The following is a 19,525-nucleotide window of genomic DNA, read 5'->3' on the forward strand; positions in this document are numbered from 1 at the left end:
CATTAAAAAGAAAAAAAAAAAAACCCATCATCATCATGATATCTACACACTTTGCCACAATGTAGGTGTGTTTTTAAATTTCCAGTTGAGTGCCACAATTAATTCAAATAATTTACTTATTCTTCCAAATGCTTTACCAAAGAGGATGGACTTTATTTCAAAATATAAACAGAGGGGAAGTGAAAAACACAATCCAATTTAATCCAATTTAAAAATCAATTAAAACTCCAAACAGTTTTTTTTTTGCTGAAACATCAACTTGAATGTAAGAAGATCAATCTGGAGCAACTCAACGCTCCGCAGTACAGTAAGCACATCCCAAGTGCCAGGTCCCACCTCGCTGCCCAGGACAGCTGCCAGGAAAGCGCAGGGGTTCAGCACACTCCACAGAGGTCTGGCATACAGCATCAGCACACTCAGGAACATTGGTAAGGAAAATTTAAAAAGCTAGATGGTGTTGCTAGAAAGCTTATTTGATGGCAACTTCAACCCATTCCAGGTCTCGTGACAACACAGTACATTATTCCTGGAGGAAAACAGAATGCAGTATCTTCAGCATCTCTTCTGGGGCGGGGGGCACAACTGGGTGAACATGGACGGGCACAAAAGGGTTTTTACAGTAGGGTCTGCACAGCCAGACAAATGGCTAATCTTTATAGCAGCAAGGTTCAAGCAGTCCCATCCACAAATTAATGGCAAAGAACGATGGGACAGTAACGTAAGAGCAGCCAGGACCATCTGGTAATTCCAAACCTTTTCTCTTGTGAACCCAGAAGATCATTTGTGTTTCAAAAAACCTGTTTAGTTCTCCTTAGAGCTTTTTCTGTGGGGTGAGGTCGTTGCTTATTTATGTTGTCTTCCCAAGTTCAATTTTCTTCTGGATGGCACGTGCTGAGTGATAGATCAGGGAGTCAATGAATCCTGCAACTAAAAGGGAAAAACAGATGGATCAAGCCAGACATGCCTCAAAGAGAGAACAACTCCCAGGGGAGAAAAAATGCAAACCCTTCTGTCAGTGGAAAGGAATTCCAGCTCCCCCAGACAGAAAACAGCTGCTGCTGCTCAGAAGAATAAGGTCTTCACCTCATTAGGACAGAGAAGATCCAGCTTGCAGGGCAGAGGTGATCATGCTTCTCCAGAAGAAGATCTCTCTTACAGCAGTAAAAACGAGACAGGCAGTCACATGTGTTCACTGACGAGTGAGAAGAGGTTGGAGAGGAAGCGGATGCTGAGAGCTTTATGCCACGTCATTGCCCTGACCCAGCTTGCCAAGAGCATGTTTCTCATTTCTTGCTCGTTTCACAGTACCCTTAGAAGTAAGCTACTCTACCCACTGCTGCCCTTTATCGGAGACTGCAATGGTTAGCCACCAAGGACACAAAGCAAAACAAACCGATGCCTTTAGCTCTTTCTGCAGTATTTTCCCCAAATCCCTCCAGCACTGAAGGAGCCTATGGATGAATCAGTGCTTGTTTGGGACCACAGAAAAGCTCAGAATGGCTCTACTGCACCCCAAACCCCAGACGATCCTGCATCCATCGAGGCAGCTTTCACAGGGCAGGAACCCTGAGCTCCTGCCAGGGAGGGAACACAGGGTGCCAGGGAGAGAAGTCAATGCCTTTATGAAGCTTCATATTCTTTTTTTTTTCTTTTATTCAACACCTCAATCTAAGGAATAAGTAAGCAATTACCTGGCCCTACAGAGACATTGCAATACTATATAAAGAGCAGCACCTAAAATGGGAACTGAGTCTTCTGTTTATTACTGTAGAATACGGAATTATTTGCCTGTCTGGTCTTGGGAGTAATGCTTCAGATGACTCTTTTGTGCTTGTTTTGCCCTGAAATTAACTCTATTTGTGGAATCAACTTGATGCTGTAACACAAAAGCTGTTATACAGCTGATGTGATCTGTCCTCTAGAATACAGTCTGAACGTGGCGTACAGCAGCAAACACTCTGACCTGGCTGTCAGACCTCAGCAGTGCTAGAGGGCACCTGGCATTTGTCATGAACATAATTTTTGAAAGCCTTTCCCTGAGTCAACCATAGAAATGAATATAATCAAATTTATTACAGACAGAAATCCTGTTTAACAGTATCAGGTTAACTGAGCATCGTTTATCTGACGTGAAAACCCTGCAGATAAAGGTATTATGTGATACAGGTGTTATGTGATACAGCAGCTGGCTTCTCTGGTCCAGTAAGATCTGCTGACCAGATCTCCAGGCTGGCCCTTCACAGCCACGCGAACATCTCTGACTCTGTTTCAGAGCACGCTGGGTTACTAGCCGGAGTGCAAGGCTGGCCCAAGGCTGGGCTCTGTCACGTGCATGGAGCTGAGCAGATGCTGATTAGCTGTTCCAGAAGGCAGCACTGAGAATGAAGTCCAGACACTCAAATGGCTCTGCAGGAACAGCCTCTCCTTACAAGACCCTGTCTAGCTGTGGGGGCTACTTTTAGTCCCTGCAGAGCACTCCCTGGAGCTCCTATGTCTGGGAACACAGTTTGAGACCTCCGAGATGGCTATGCCCATGGCGACCTGGGTTCACTGGTATTACTGGCTTTGGTTCCCCATGAAAGCAACTACCTGCTTACAGACTCAAGGTGGCCAAGAAAATGGTACAGATACATTCATGTGCTATGTGAAAGACCACATGATTTGAAAACAAAATGCCCCGCAGAGCATCAAAATGAAGGATTATGATAAGTCTACATCATAAAGAAATTAAATATTTCATCAAATGAAATATTATAATAGATCTACATCATCTACAGCATCTTAAAAGTCTGCAGTGCTAATTCCAATCTGATGCCACTCCCCCGGCTCTGCAGAACATGCTGTACCCCCTCCTGAAGGTTGAAATCATCTCTCCCCATCAAACAGGGATTTATTACCAGCCACGTAGACTTAAGGAAGAGTAAGATGGCAAATGTTTACACTGCAGAAAGAAAAAAGATTGAAAGGTTGAATACCTGTAAATATGCCTCCAACGATGGCACAAACTCCTGTGAGAAAGTGTGTAAAGGACCTAGAATGAGGAAAACAATTTGAACCACCAGCATGAGCTCTGATACCAAAATGTCAGATAAGCAACAATTAGCTAATAAAAACTAATTCATAATTATCATAACGTTAATCATAGCACATAAGTATGCATTATATAAATATGAACAGCTGATAATTAACAGATCTAACAATTAAATAACCTCTACTGGCTACAGAATGGAGTTTGTCACTGATACTTTCACTGAGCAGCACTGAGTAGCGTTAGAGCAGTGTGCTCTAATGAGCTCAATGGCAACCCCAGGAGGCAAGTACTGAATTTATAAACCTACAGGATGGACTTTTAATCCCTAAGATTTACCCATTCCTACCCAGACAGAATCCACAGCAGGCTGCTGGAACACAAAAACTAAATCCCTAAGCACACGTTAATAGATCTTAAGGTACAGACATTGGCTGTCCCTCATTATGATCCTAAAAGATCGGACAGCTACAACCCTTTCCATTCCCCTGCCTGTGACTAAGGGAGGACCCGGAAAGAAGAAAGAGGTTCCACACCGCCTACAACATGCAGAAAAGCCACAGCAAATGCAGAGTAAGTACCCAGGCTGGATCAGCACGGGTGCTGCTGTAGGTGCTGGTAGGATGGGTACACTGTGTAAATCTAGTCTTCCCACTAAAAAAGACTTTGAGGAAATTAGTCTGAACTGAGAACCATTTTATCAGACTTCCGCTCGCTGCACTGATTTCCTTCTCCATCTTGACACCGGATTAAAACGCCCCAGGTAGTATCAGAAAAACCCCAGTCCCTTTCAGATGTTCACACTGAGAGGAAGGGCATCTGCAGTGCCTCTTCCTCTGCACTGACTGGGAAGGGGCTTGGATGGCTTTCAGGCATTTGTGCTGTCGTGTCTAAGCGAGGATGGAGCTTTAAGCTATGCAAAATGACAAAATCAACGGAGGGTGAATGAAGTAGGTTGAAATGTCTCTTACCTGTGTTTCTCTGTCAGCTTCACCATCATGGGCGAAAGTTCATATAGCACAAACACACCAGGCAGACCCTGGTCTCCTAGTAGCCCGTTGGCTATCTTCTCATGTCGCGTAACTGAAAACTGGTTAGTCCTTACCACCTAGCAGGAAACAAACACAGCAAATGTCGTTTTGTTAACGACGAACAGGAAAGGCTACTAAGAGATGAGTTCAGTGAAGCGTATCAATGCAGCCCTGCCCACTCACTTGTGGGGGGCCTGACAGTGCTTAAAAAGGGTCGTAAAGAGCGCCACCAGGATCAAGTCTATTTTTACTGCAGGCTATCAGTTAAAGCCCCAGCTAGCCCAAAGAATGAGTGATGCCTCAGTCTCCAGGCTGGACTGTTTTGGTCTCTGCTGGCAAGTAATGGCATAAGCTGTCCCTCTCGACCTCAACCCCAACTCCACGTCATCCCCTACCAAAATGTACTCCACCTAAGCATGCTTCAGGAGACAGCACCGATGTGAGAAAGCCATATATATATTCAAGAGTGAGAAACAAGGAAATAATACCTAAAGGCAGGATAGTGCCAGGGTTGCAAAAGGACACAGATTGCCCGTCTTTATATAAATGAAGATCACCCTGTAGCATTCTTCTGCCCCCTGCCATTCTACACATTGTTCATACCAGTCCTATTCTTAGAGCAAATCAACTGGGTTTCTGTAAAATGAAATTATGTTCTGTCATCCCTAATAAGCTATCTGACACAAATTACGATCCAAGCTGAGAAAGATCCTATCCAGTTTCTTTACCAAATTCCACATTTGGGGGTTCCAAGTACTGAATGTGTAACACAGCCCCTGGTATACATCTGGCAGCACACTTGGATCCATAGTTACCATAAGCATAAGCATCAAGGCCTGCATGGATTCCTCTCCTGGTGACTAATAAAAAGCAATTCTTTTGACAGGAGAGGTCCTTTGAACAATAGCTTTACAGTAGAGCGCAAGATTTCATCAAGAGAAACAGACGCCATGGTGGCTTATGGCACCGGGAAGTGGCCATAAGAGTAGGGCTCCAACTAACTATCCTTTGTACTTCAGGAATTTCAATCATCCACAGAAACTGCAGAGGCATCCTGAATCCAAGCAGAATGAGCTTCAAACATGGTCTGAAGGTTCTCCCAGTGTCACCTCATAGCAAGTAACTTCCATCAAACTTCCAGGAAGGAACAGATGGGTCCTTTCTAGGTGGGGGATTGAGGAACGAGAGGTCCACATAAGGATTTATCCCATGAGAACCGAGTCTTGCAAACAGTTTCACTCTTTAGGGCAGATGAAGAAACACAACCTACGTCTACCTTTCCAATGGATTCTGTCAGATTGCTCTGCCCACACTGCTCGAGGACAGCTTCGCTTCAATGTCTGCATTGCACCTACTGCGGCCCTGTGGCTCCTCAGCTTTGTGGTTCCTACGCAGCCTCTGACATAACTAATATCTGCCAATGATTTACATTTCAGAGGGCCTAAAGCAACATGAAGGTTGTGGGGATGTGTTCTGATTGCAAGGATACGTGTGTGGCACATGCCCGAGAGCGGCATGAGTTTGGGTGAAGGAGCCTGAGGTGGTTCCCAGTGCTGTGGGGTCTGCACAGCGTTTATAAAACTGCGCAGGACAAGGGAGTCCAATTCTTCGTAGTTTCATCCACATGTAGATCAGCCCTTGCACTGAACGAGCCCCAGAACCACACTTGGGTTTCACCTCAGAGGAAACTGGTTTGGTGTTAAAGTGAAGCTGGGCGTGGATCACCCATGCAGCGTCTAAGACACAGAACCAAAACCTGAGACAGCCAGGGAGCTCAGCCACCTTGTACGTGAATGTTCACAGAGGTACTGGGGCGTGTGGCACCTGCCTCTTCCTCCCAGGGTTAGGTAAGTACACCAGGTAGCACCGGTGGTGAAGTCTGTACAACAGCAGAACTGCTGCCTCTATGGGTGTTTTCTTTGCAGAAGAAACTAACAGCTTACATCATTCTGCTGCTCAAAGACTATGAGGGCCCAAATAATGACAACTGACAGGTTTGGTTTGGTTTGTTTTTTAAAAAGAGGTTCTCCATAGCTCTTGAGGTCCCCTGCAGAATGACGGCAATCAAAATAAACGCTTCCAAAGAAATGAAAGAAATCACAGTTCTTTCTGCTCCCTCAGGCTTCAGGAGAAAGTACAAGTTTGCCTCTGTTCTCAGGATCTTCGTCTCACCCTGGTATCTCCTCAGTAATTTGTTTATCCTACCTGTCCCAAAAGAAGGACATATTCTGAAAGCAGGGCTGGAAATCTAGCCACGCTCTTTTGGAGGCTAAAGGATTGGAGACAAGCTGATCTTGGGTTTTTCGCCAAAGAACGTTTTTAGGATGTCCCTGCTGCTTTGAGTTCTCCTGAGCATGCACTAGCAGGGATTCATGAGGTAATATGATGAAAACGGCACGGTCCCTTTGATCTAGGTGGGATGGAGGAGGCTGAAATCTGCTTCATCACTGCTGCAACACTACAGGTACCATCACACCATAGATACTGTTATTCTTGCCGGGGTGGTTCTATGCAGAAAGGTGAACAGATTGTGTTGCTTCCACCAGAGGTCAGATATGGTCAGCATCAGAGTAAGAGGGGAAAGTCTGAAGGCTTTCACTTACCAAAGCAATAGGGAAAAAAGGTACTTACTTCACCATCTACTTTCATATACACCGTGGGGACCACTTTGACAAAATACTGGAACATCATGGAAGCTGTAAGCAAAGACAGAGACACAATTAATAACCTGCGAAGAACTGGAAAGCTCAACTGACAGGTTAGGTAGACACACGTGGGTTTTGTTCAACGTGTCAAGGAACATCTTTCTGCTCAACAGCTCCTGGACATTTTCAAGGACAGTAAAGTTAATGTCTGACATGAGTTTTCCTTTTGCCAAAGTGAATCTCACTCCTGTTCCAACCAAACCCAAAACTACCGGCATTTTGGCCTTGACTAAATGGAAAACTTTCTACAAACCAGTTATCTTGCTACTGTTTTACCAGTACAACCTCTTGAAAATTTGTATTCTAGCACAGGAAAAACCTTTGTATTTTATACCCTATCAGGAGATGAAAAGGAAGATCTGGATCAATAAGGAAAGAAACAGGAGGAGAACTTCAGTCCCAGCTCCTCAAGACTTTGCCAGCTGACTCTCTGAGGCCCAGGATGGAAACCTTCAGCCTACAGAGAGAATTTTACCAGCCAGCTATGGGCCTCCTCTCAAGAGGGTTTGTTACTCCACAGAAAAACTACAGCATCACGATTGTATTGAGCGTTACGACACCTCTTCATTTTTCTGCATTTTATTTTAAGCACCATCCTTTGATTTGGGTACAAGAATTAAAATCAATGGTGAAAAACTTAAAAGAATGGATTCAGGCAGGATTAACAATCCTACCACCACCTCAAAGCAAACGACTTCTTTCTCCAAGCTTTATTATAGAACAGCACCCTGTTACACTTGCAAAGACAAACTCTGCAGACTTCAGCAGATCTAAAATAATCTCTGCAGTGGCACATGAAGTGGGACGGTCAGGATCTTTCACGGAAAATGCACACAAGCAGGCTTGTGTGAATAAACCAAGATTACAGCTTGAGCAGCAGTAGCATGAGGAGAGAATTGCCCTTTCTTCTCAGGCCAGCAAAGAGCTATCTAGAAAAGATCAGCAATATTTCAACTTCACTGCAACTCTTCTGCTGTTACTCTTGGGTAGATCAAGGTCAGGCAGACACCATGGCTCTCCAGCAACAATTAGGCCTTTTTTCTTGATCCTGCATCTTCTGGCTATCTCCTACTACACGCAGTAGCTAGACAGAGCTCTCCCCGAACTACACCTGATGCAGGCGCTTAATAACAATGTGCTGTACCTGCTGTTGTGCACCCACAAACACTGAAAAGAGAGACCTTTCAGAAAGGTCACAGAATCACAACACGTTGGCAGGTTTGTTCCAGAGAGAGCACAAGGTGGAGGAGTCCAAGTTCTACACAACACTGTCAGGGTTCTTGTTAAAGACCGCGAACTTCGCTCCTGTTCTCTTCTAACACTTATTAATACAGACACTTAAAGAGATATTTCTCTCAGCTGGCTTTTACCTTGCTGTGCAGTGACGTCCGTCCCATCCAGAGGGTTCACAATGCCTGGATAATCCCTTCCAAACGAGAGATGTTTGATATAGTGCGTCATATTGATCTGAAACGGAAATGCTAATAACTCAAACAACAGTACAGCATCCGAGGGCAAGGTAAGGGGCCTACAGTTAATGATTTGTATGTTTTTCTGATTGTGGAACAGAGACAGGTCCTCCCTTACTCTGCGTGTCCTAACAGCAAACTCCAAAGCACTTGCTCTACTTTTATATCCATGGGGCATTTCAAGATGTGGAATTTCTCCTCTCCCTGCTGGAAATCCGCAGATCCCGGTGCCCTTCCCTCCCACCCACAGAGCAGGCTCTCCCACCCACTCCTCTCCCTGCCATAGGAGCACCATGCTGTCAGCTGCCTCGGGGGCACAGGTATGGCTATCATCTGCTCTCCTCCCAGCACAAGGTAAACTCCAACAGATCCAGAAGCAGTTGTGAAAATGTCAACCTTAGAAAACTGGGAAGCACAGATGAAGTAGCAAGACAGCCTCAGGAAAGGGGGAACAGGCTTGCCAGGGAACATGCAGATGTCCCAGAACATACTGCAGAGCCCTGTGTGAAAGCAGACCCCAGGTTCTGCTCAGACTCATAAAGCCAAATCCGGCCGGGATCAGGACATGAGGATCTTGATGTGGCAAAGGGAGGGAAATCCAGAAGGAAAACAGACCAAGAGAACGAGAACACTGTCTTGGGAACACTTACATTATCAAGACCGAAGCTCTGCAGATCGTGAACTGTAATAGAAAAGTTGTTTAACAATATCGTTCCGACTGTGACAGCAAGCGTATCTATTTACCTTATTCTAGCTTATAAGGGAGCTCCTCTCATTTCCATCGCAATCTAAAATGGCAAGAAAATCACCTGGGTTTCTCTCTTGCTTGCAGTAGGGCACGTGACAGATAAAACTGCTGCAATTCCCCTCCTGACATAGACTAGCCACTGCTAGAGCGCAGGGAAGTGGCTTTAATTTGGGGTTAATTCAGATTAGGTATTTCAGCCCTCACCTGCATGTATTCTTAATCTAGTGCAAAAAGATCCTAGAGGCACGCAGGGAAAACACTGTTCTCTCAGTCATCACCCGATACACATAACTCCTCTAACTGCTGTAAAACACAGAGGCACAACAGAGCTAAACCAACACCTGAGCAGAGCACCTGCCCCCATAGCACAGACAAGTGCCCTAAAGCAACCATCATCATCTCAGCCTCCAGTATCCCGTTTGAGGATGAAAACGGTTCATTCCCTGGCAGACACTACTCTGGGACACAAGTTAGGATGAGCTCACACAAACACCCTCTACGGCAGGAATACTGCACAGGGGATCAACCGGAGGATTTGGGTCTCCTCCACACTGAAATGGTGTCCTTGACTGATGGAGATTGAGTCCCACGTTATTTTTTTTCACGAATGTTGATGGGCAGAAGAGCTCACATGAGGAACTGGGATCTGTAGAAGGCTTGTGCAACAGTAACAGCCCCACAACTAGTAGGGCTCCAGGAAAGGAACAGAGAAAGAGGCTGCAGTCTCTAAAGAAAAGAAGAATTAGTGTCACTTGCTCTTGGCTGCCAATGAGAAGATGCCAAGACACCTAAAACATGACAACCAGCCTTCAGTCAAAGACTGTATGTGCTTTTGTAATTCAGCATTCGAAACATTTAGAAGTATGTAAAATAGAGAGGCTATTAGGGGTCATCCATAGTGTCCAAGGAGGCCTTCAAAGAGGTTCTGGCTGTCAAACAAATCTCTAGTAGAAAAGGGAATGAACCCTCCCTTAAGTACACGGCAGAACATCAATGAAGATGTACAACTGACCAGTGATTTGTGCTCAGAGCGCTAACAAAGCTTCGCCCGTTTCTAGGCAAAGCTCAGTGGCTCTGAGCAGGCAGCTCCTCTTCCAAAACCATTGTCGTCTCATAGAGCAGCTTACTTGGGCTTTTTCCTTCCTCAATCATCACGACAAATGAGGGGGAAAACAAACAGTAATCACAAAATTAGTGCCTTCAGAGATAACTTTCTTCTGCCAGTTGACCACGTAGGGTGTAAGAAACCCACAAAATTCAGACCATGTAGAGAACTGCTTCATCCACAGACACCATCAAGGTCATTGAGAGTGTGTCTTTAGGACAGAGAATGTCCTGAATGTTGTCATCTGCATCAGCTTCTTTTCTAGGGAATTAAAGGAATTTAATGATACGTTTTAAGGAATCCTGACAAGCTCTCTGGCTGTCAGTAAAGCACAATGGTGATTTATTGTCTTCCCTAAAAAATAGTGATGATGGCACCTCTGCAACAGAATGGTCCAAAGATAATCTAAAGGATGAATGAGAAGCCTCAGCTTCCCCTTGACTAGAAGAAATATGGCAAGGAAGAAGGAAGTGGTATGACAATTGTCTCCCTCCTGAGGAGCCTATCACTAAGGACTCTCCTGCATGCTGGAAACTCACTGCCAACCACCGCAGCTGAAGCAGGAGATTGCTGCTACTGTACAGGCACGGACAGAAATGGCAGCAGTGCCTGAACCACAAACCTCAGGAGGTTAAAAAGCCAGATCACTCAACCTGATGCAGTCGCCTTACTGCTGTGCCTGGGAAGATCATGGAACTGATCCTGAGGCATATAGAGGACAGGGAGGTGATTCGAGACAGCCAGCATGGCTTCACCAAGGGCAAGTCTCGCCTGACCAACTTAGTGGCCTTCTATGACAGATTGACTCCATCAGTGGACAAGGGAAGAGCTGCTGACATCGTCTATCTGGACTTCTGTAAGGCCTCTGACATGGTCCCTCACAACATCCTTCTCTCTAAACTGGAGAGAGATGGATTTGATGGGTGGACTACTCAGTGGATAAGGAATTGGTTCGAATGTCGCATCCAGAGAGTAGTGGTCAACGGCTCAATATCTGGATGGAGATCAGTGACGAGTGGTGTCCCTCAGGGGTCCATACTGGACCAGTACTGCTTAAAATCTTCATCAACAACATCAACAGTGGGACTAAGTGCACCCTCAGCATGTTTGCAGATGACACCATGCTGAGTGGTGCAGTTGACATGCCTGAGGGATGGGATGCCATCCAGAGGGCCCTGGACAAGCTTGCGAAGTGCGCCCATGTGAACCTCATGAGGTTCAACAAGGCCAAGTGCAAGGTCCTGCACGTGAGTCGGGGCAACCCCCAGTATCAATACAGGCTGGGGGATGAAGGGATGGAGAGCAGCCCTGCAGAGAAGGACTTGGGGTTACTGGTGGGTGAAAAGCTGAGCTGGCAACGGGCGTTCGCAGCCCAGAAAGCCAACCGTATTCTGGGCTGCATCACAAGAAGTGTGGCCAATAGGTCAGGGGAGAACCACTCTACTCTGCTCTCATGAGATCCCACCTGCAGTACCGCGTCCAGTTCTGGAGTCCTCAGTACAAGACAGACATGGACCTGCTGGAGCAGGTCCAGAGGAGGGCCACAAAAACGGTCAGAGGGATGGAACACCTCTCCTATGGGGAAAGGCTGAAAGAGCTGGGGTTGTTGAGTCTGGAGAAGAGAAGGCTCCGGAGAGACCTTATTGCAGCCTTTCAATACTTAAAGGAGGCTTACAAGAAAGGTGGGGACAGACTTTTTAGCAGGGCCTGTTGCGACAGGACAAGGGGTGATGGTTTTAAACTAAAAGAGGGGAGATTTAGACTAGATCTAAGGAGGAATTTTTTTACAGTGAAGGTTGCCCAGAGAGGTGGTAGATGCCCCATCCCTGGAAACATTCCAGGTCAGGTTGGACAGGGCTCTGAGCAAGCTGATCCAGTTGAAGATGTCCCTGCTTATTGCAAGGTGGTTGGACTAGATGAGCTTTAAAGGTCCCTTCCAACCCAAACCCTTCTGTGATTCTATAAACTACCACTATTATTCTGGCCACTGTGCATTCACATATATACTTGAAGTCCTTTACAACTTAAACTTTACTCTAAAAGTTCTGAATTGCTTTAAAATTCTCCTGAGGTATTCTCCAAAACAGCCCTTCCAGAGATACTGATATTCCGGTCCTGGACCGAACACCTGACTTGGTTTTAAAGCAGAGCAGAAAAGTTTTGAGGAACAAGTGAGACTGAGAGACTGCCCAGAAACATTCTCCTCCAAATTCTTCTACATCCATGCGGCAGCACCTCCAGAAAACACTTTTCTCTTTGTTCATGATGGTTCTAAACCCCTGTAACGAAACTTCACCCCCACCCTCCCCACCGAAGCAGTGCTGCTGTTATTATGGACAGCAATGCAAAGATATGCAAAGCAAACGGTCAGATACACTTGGAAGCCAAAGGTCACAATAAGCAGGAAAAGAAAATACTTTACCATGCACATGAGACTGTTGGAAACTTTTTCCTGGTGCGAAGTGGAAATTTCCAGCTACCTGCAGGAGATAGTAATCCTTCCTTAAAAGGTCTGAATCTACATAAATCAAGCAGTCGTACTGGTGCTTGGATTTTTAAATTTTTGTTTAAACAAGATACACACCAAGCAACTCATTTTCATAGGTGACAAAATCAGCAGACACTGTCCTAAAAGAGATATGAATTTCCTCTATTCCTCACAGGCAGTCACGTGGAAAGCCATAACTACACACTGATGTTGATAATAACTGTTCTAGGCAGATTATTTTAGTGGACATAAAAATGGGAAGAAGAAGGAACTAAGTCTATTGGGAGGGAACTGACTGCTGCTGCAGGAAATACAAAAAGGTATCACAGAAAAGGAGCGGAGAAACTAACTGAGAGGGAGAGTGAGAGGGGTAGAAACACCCTGAATACAGTAAACGACAGCGATCCGACGTACGCATCCATGAAAATAAGCTGCATGCAAAAATAAAGCACTAAAACTACAAAAAAAACACCCCACAAACCCAAAAAAAACCCCCAAAAGACGAAGGTTGTTAAAATTTCATCCTGGAATCTGAAAAGCACATGGGTGTTAGGTGCTAATCCTCCCTGGCACTTACTACCAGTCATACACACTTTCACCTGGAAGATCTGAGTGTCCCCATGCACAGACCTTCGATGCCTGTGCAAACCTGTCGCTGATGTTAACTGCAGACCTGATGAGAAGGGAGATGTGCAAAATTCCAAGTGCATAACGACGGCCCCAGAAATGTCCCCAGTGACACCCACCCCTGGACCCTTGCTACCTCCAGCGTTCCCCTTTGAATCTTTCCTGCTCGTCACACTTCGTGACAGAGGGGCCCGTAACAGTTTGGTACCCACGATGATGCTCAAACCACAATGTCTGCCTTCGTTAGTAAAAGGTTTACTTTCCAGAAATAAAGAATGTGGTCTCCAGGAAGAGTACAAAAAAAAAAAACCCTAGAGTTTGAATTATAAAAAATAAAATTAGCCTGGGCCCGACTTCTAGAATGTACTTGGGTACGTAACCTGCGTGTCCGAGTGTTCTGGGTTTGGTAACCCGCCAAGTGACAAGGTAGTTACATAGTGACCCGGTATATCCTGTACTGCATCTTCATACACCAGCTGCAAAAACCACCTCTCTGAGCATTTTCAGCTTTGACAGCCAACTCCAACAGTCTTGCTTCCCCTGTTTTTCTAAAGAACATAACATTTCATCCTCTCCAGCACCTCTGCTGCCAACTTGTTGGTTACTGTTTTCTCCAGCATCCCCTGGTGGTCTCTGTCTTAACACTAGAAGGGCAGGTGGGACAGTCTGACCTCAAAGAAGCTGCCTCTCCTCCTCCACAAACCTCAGCAAAAAGACTCACTAGCTAGACACTAGGAAAAGCCAAGCGTCTCCAGCCAGCATGCCTCCTGCCAGCCCACACAACGAAGCAGAGAATCAGCCCCTTCCCACCGCTTTTCCCGACTCTCCTACTGAACCCTTTACAGACACAAGTACCTCGCTGAGCCCAGGGGTTATTATACTACAGTCCTGTGAACACCTGAAGCTGGAAAAGCAGAGGAACGCCCCGACCCTGCCTTTTCACGGTCATCACCATCATGCAGCAGGCTCACAGCAAAACCCACCTCTCACCTTGTTGACCTCTAGGAAACCATACACTTGGCAGCCCTCGTTCTTCTGCTCTTGCATTTTCTGGCTAAACCCTTCCCTCTTGCACTGCTCGATGCTGTCCGGGTTCTTGAAGGCCCAGCCTCGCCGCCTGTACGCTTCTCTGACATCGTCACAAGTATTACAACACCTGCAAAAGCACAAGCACCATCTTAACCATCTCTATCGCTATAAAGAGATGCTCTAGCTATGGACTTGAATCCTTGGCAGATTCTTCTTCAACAAAGCAATAAAGCAAACATCAGGGAGTGGACCTTGAAAGGTGGCCTAGCGCTCCTGAAGGAGCTCCAGCTTCTTGATGTACTTTTTGAGACTCTAGCACGAGGACACAAGCTGTTGCAATGCGGTGCTTGAGTCTGAAGAGGGCTTTGCCTGGCCGCTTAGACAGCCAAGTCACTCCTTGGCAAAGAAATTTGCTACAGAAACAACATCAGTGTCCCACAGTTCTGAGCAGTTTGGAGCTTCCCCGTGTGAACAAAGCATCTGCCTGTTTCTATTCCTTCTTTCCTCTGTTTTTAAGGCAAGACTGTCAACATGGCAAACTTTCTTCATTACTTTTCTACCTCTAGATCACTGGGGAAAAAAAAAAAAGTTTTCTTTCTTGGTTCCATGTTCTGCTGGGCCAAAGAAAAAGGCGAAGGCTGGAATCACGAATGCCTCAAGATGGAAACACCTCCGGAGGAGGACGCAACTTGACAGATGGCACAAACCAAATTACTACAGAGACAATAACAGCGAAGGAGAGCCCAGAACCTGTGGACTACCACGGATCCACTCTTACAGGAATTTGCAGGTAAAAGGAATGAGAAACACCAAATGACACCCGTTGTTTGTGAGAGCGGTAAATGTCTGGTCTTTGCTCCCGTAAGGATGCAAAGCCTGCAGCAGAAGTGAGGAGGCAAAGCCATAACCAGGTTTTATTCCAAGACAGCTCAGCTAACGGTGAAATAATCTACACGGCTCCCTTCTGGACACCAAATAACGCCAGAAAAGATCCCGTTTGCTGAGACACAATCTTTGTGCTGCTGCAAAGGTAGTGCAATTTGCACTGCCCCTCAACAGGCACACAGACAAACCAGACAACCCAACTCTGCACGTTCTTAACAACCGCGCACGCAGCTTCCAAAGGCAGACCAGAACCACAACAGTTCTCATCATTCCCTGAACACGTGCCCAGGAGGATTTCACTGCACAGACGTTCACAGACATTTTGGAAAGAAATGTGTGCGCAACATAACTGTATTAATTCAAGTGCTAAGAAGATACAAAAAGGTGTAAAGGTTACCCAATGTCCTCTGACTCTGCCCCGTAACAGCTCTCGCAGCGATCGGCGTCCAAAGAATTTGGATCAAACACTTTCTCTTCTTCTTTCCCCAGCTCTAAGACAAAAGAGGATTCAAAGTGATGAGGCATGTCTAGAAAAAGCTATCTTGTGCTCTTCTTCTGCACACAAGAACTGTTCTACATGTGAACGCAACGATTTTGTGTCGGAAGCTGCGCAATCTGCACCCAAAGCCCACCTGAAACAGCATGCATAGAGCCTGTGAAGTCAGACCAAGAAGCAGAGGAGCATTTGTCATCTCAGAAACACCCTCCATAGAAAGAACTGGCTGTCTAAGCCTTGCTGGAGCACTGAGCAGATGTTACTTCCATAAAGGCTTTCTTAAAACATTGTCTGAAGTGGACCCAGTCACTGAATTGCAACTGATACAGGACCTGTTACACAAACAACATTTTAAATAGCAGTCAGCCGTGCAGAACGGATAATCCTGTCCCAAGTCATGTAGGGAACACGGTTACATATTGCTGTGAAACAAGATCAGAGTGGGAGTCTCCCGAGTGCAAAATTGACACCCCGTCCTCCAGGATGACAAGGCACACACGTGAATCGCTGCTCACTAGAAATCCCCAAGGAATTTCTGCCTTCTTTGTGACTTAGTAATTCTGCCAATGTCTGTGCCACGTGTGTGCTGCATGCGCAGCCAGCTGGGGCATGAACTCATGGAGTTATGTGCAGAGGGCTGACGAGGGACTTGTCACAGAGGAGATGAGAGCCGGTGACAACTGAAATGCGCCACAGGGCAGGAGATGGCCCACAGAAAATTTAAACAGGACTTTTGTTTTGTCAAGAACCAAAACAAATACCAAGTGTCTGCAAATTTTGGAGTTAAGAAGTGAGGCAAGGAATTTTGTGTCTAAAATTTTCAGAAACATTGGCTGTTACAAGAAGAGGCCCCCTTAAAATCAGGCTGTTTCAACTCACAAATCCTGAACGACAGGACCAAGCCTCTTGGGTCACAAAAGCCCTCTAAGGCTCACTATCCAGGCACTGTTGCACTGCCCTCTGTAAGCCTGGAAAAGGTGGCTCCTTGGATGCTGCTGGGGAAGGTGATAAGGTACAGTCAGACACTGCTGAGGGGATAGAACGTTATCAGGGCCTTGTTTGTTGAGACTGGGAGGCACAACAGGTGAACGGAAGTGAGTATTAAAGATGTCTGTATTTCGTATTAGCCACAGAAGAAAAGAGATTTTAATTAGAAAGTACCCCAGCTCTGAGGCCCCCAAGATAAGAAGGACACGGAGCTGTTGGAGCGAGTCCAGAGGCCATGAAGATGCTCAGAGGGCTGGAGCACCTCTGCTATGGAGACAGGCTGAGAGAGCTGGGGCTGTTCAGCCTGGAGAAGAGAAGGCTCCGGGGAGACCTTCTAGCACCTTCCAGTACCTGAAGGGGCTACAGGAAAGCTGGAGAGAGGCTTTTTACACGGGCATGGAGTGACAGGACGAGGGGGAACAGTTTTAAACTGAAAGAGGGAAGACTGAGATTAGATATTAGGAACAAATTCTTTCCTATGAGGGTGGTGAGACCCTGGCCCAGGTTGCCCAGAGAAGCTGTGGCTGCCCCCTCCCTGGCAGTGTTCAAGGCCAGGTTGGATGGGGCTTGGAGCAGCCTGGTCTGGTGGCAGGTGTCCCTGCCCGTGGCAGGGGGGTTGGAACTGGATGGTCTTTAAGGTCCCTTCCAACCCAAACTGTTCTGCAACTATACTAGGTGTTTGTCTGATCTGCCAGTTTGCGTGCTATCAACTCTGCCAGAGTTTGTGATGCTTAAACGCTCTTCGGCTGTCACTTGTTCCTGTGAATCTCAAACCAGGCATACAGTGATGGAGAGACTACGAGAACACCCACCCAAGAAAGGCAGAGTAGCATCTTACCGTGTCTCTCGGCCTCTGGAGTCACACGATTGCCAGCTTTATCCAAACGTTGCTTAAACAGATTGTGCTCTACATCCAGCTGCTGCTCTCCTGCTACGTCCATGGCATCGATGCTCAAATCTGAAACCAGCGAGCAAGGAAAGCGGTCTGTAAACACACGTTTGTTATGGCCTGTGGCAGGCTGGGGAAGCACTCAACAGTGAAAATACAGAACCTTTCAGCCAGGGGATAAGAACGTGCCAAAGTGGAAGAGCGCGTATGGTTGGGGCCAAGTGACGTCTAGGGAATAAAACACAAGTTGCAGCACCCTCAACGACCCTCCCATATACGGGGTTTGGTTTGGTGTACTAGAAGGACTGTCTCCAACTGCCACAGAAAGCGTTACCCTGGAAGGTAAACACACTTAAGGCAAAAAAAACACCAAACCCCTCAAAGCCCAGAACCATCTTCAGGAGTTAAGCTTAAAACTGGTTGAACGCTGTCTGCTGCCTCTGCCCCCTCACCCTTCAACACCAGCACATTTCCCTGTGACCCCTTTTCACAAAGAAGCTGGAGAAAGTCACTGGGCTCGGCCTGGTATCGAAGCACCGTGAGGCACTTGCTGGCTACATGCTCTCTTCTAGACCGACAGCTTCTCTGCACAAAACAGCAGAGGCTTCCAGTCCCTCTGGCCTTCCCACGCCCTTTTACACGCGAGGAAGGCAAAACCCCCAATATCTTGGGTGGGCAGAAGGAAGTCAGACTCACGACATTTAGAGCCCAGTGCGTTACCCAAAGGAATCACTACAACAGAACAAGAGGCAGGGAAGATCAGTGGACAGCTGGATAACGTGCACAGCAGTAATACCCAGCAAGACTGGCAAAACTTTCCGTCACTTCCTCCTGCAACTTTGTTTTGAATTTAGTTAAAAGGCAATCAGATTATCAATGCTCACTCTGATTTTAAAAATTTTGGAGAAATATTATCATGTGGCATTGGCATTACAGTGAGAATTTAACTACAAAAATCACAGAAAAGCTGTGCCTCGTCAAGTAACTTCCAAAGGAGACTCTAAAGTTTTTCAACAACAATTCAGACAAATCTTGAGTCCCGCGTGAACTCTGTGCCAGCTTTTTCAGTATTACTGGGCTCTCTGACAAAGTACAGCACTATATAGAAATGTCAGTGGGTTTATGCCTTAGCCTCACTTGTAATCTAGAAAAATAACACCAACTGACTGGAAGCGCTGGTTTAAACGCTGTGTAACCACAGGGGATCCCCAATTCCCCCCCGTCTGTGGCCCAGGCAGCAGCGCAGCGCTCGGCAGAGGCACACTGAGCCTGCTGGGCCCTCGGCCAGCACAAACATCACCCCCGTACTCAGGAGCCCGACTCACAAGCACAAGGCATATGTGGAAAAACAACGTCCAGATTGATCTTCAGTTTATCTCCCCTTGACTTGTCAACGTACAATTCCGGACGAACCTAGGGACAAAGGAAAAACACAGGGTCCCGTTTCACTCGGCAGCAAGTCAAAAAGCCGCTGTCCCGCCACTGCTCTGGCTCAGGAGCCGATTCTTAAGCCGCGGGATCTGCCAGACCCCGGAGCTGCTGCCTCCCCCACGGCGGCCGCCCCGGGCCGCCTCTCCGCCGGGGCACCGCGGGCAGGAGGCCGGGCCGCCCCCGCCGCCGCTACTCACCTCCTTGGTGAGGTAGTACTGCAGCTCCGAGAAGAAAAGCAGCACCATGATGAGCCCGCTGACCACCGTCACTGCGGGGAGACGAGACCCGCCGTCAGCCCCGCCTGAGCCCGCCCGCCGCCGCCTCCCGCCGCCCGCCCTCACCCCGCCCGCTCACCCAACGCGCCCCCGCACGTCTTGACCCGAAAGTCTTCCAGGGTCTTGGGGAAGGCATCGAACCGCTTCAGCCGCCACAGCGAGTCCATGGCGCCGCTCGCCCCGGAACCAAACCCGCCTTCCGGGGCCCTGGGGAACGCCCCGGCACCGCCCCGGCACCGCGGCCCGGAGCCGGCCGAGGCGGCTGGCGGGGAGGGGCTGGGGCTGCCGCTCTCCCCCGGGCCGGGACGGGCCGGTCCTCGCTGCCGCCGCGC

At 47.3% G+C, this 19,525-nt stretch overlaps 1 protein-coding gene across 2 annotated transcripts; it reads right to left on the reverse strand.

Moving 5' to 3' along the window:
* Nucleotides 1-129: 129 nt before the first annotated feature.
* Nucleotides 130-19,369, reverse strand: ERGIC3 (ERGIC and golgi 3). 2 transcript variants are annotated; one of them, XM_068419586.1, is made up of 13 exons: nt 19,273-19,369; nt 19,116-19,186; nt 18,813-18,900; nt 17,437-17,556; nt 15,513-15,606; nt 14,192-14,357; nt 12,509-12,566; nt 8,884-8,915; nt 8,135-8,231; nt 6,691-6,755; nt 4,000-4,136; nt 2,976-3,031; nt 130-927 (listed from the first exon to the last, which is right to left on the reverse strand). In XM_068419586.1, exons 1-13 carry the CDS (start codon nt 19,358-19,360, stop codon nt 848-850), a joined length of 1,152 nt encoding a protein of 383 aa, XP_068275687.1. In that variant the 5' UTR covers nt 19,361-19,369; the 3' UTR covers nt 130-847. The 2 variants fall into 2 exon arrangements, with proteins under 2 accessions (XP_068275687.1, XP_068275688.1); XM_068419587.1 differs by lacking the exon at nt 19,116-19,186.
* Between the last annotated feature and the right edge of the window lie 156 nt (nt 19,370-19,525).

Source organism: Nyctibius grandis, chromosome 28 (assembly GCF_013368605.1).
Source record: "Nyctibius grandis isolate bNycGra1 chromosome 28, bNycGra1.pri, whole genome shotgun sequence".
In the NCBI taxonomy this organism is placed as follows: Eukaryota; Metazoa; Chordata; class Aves; order Nyctibiiformes; family Nyctibiidae; genus Nyctibius; species Nyctibius grandis.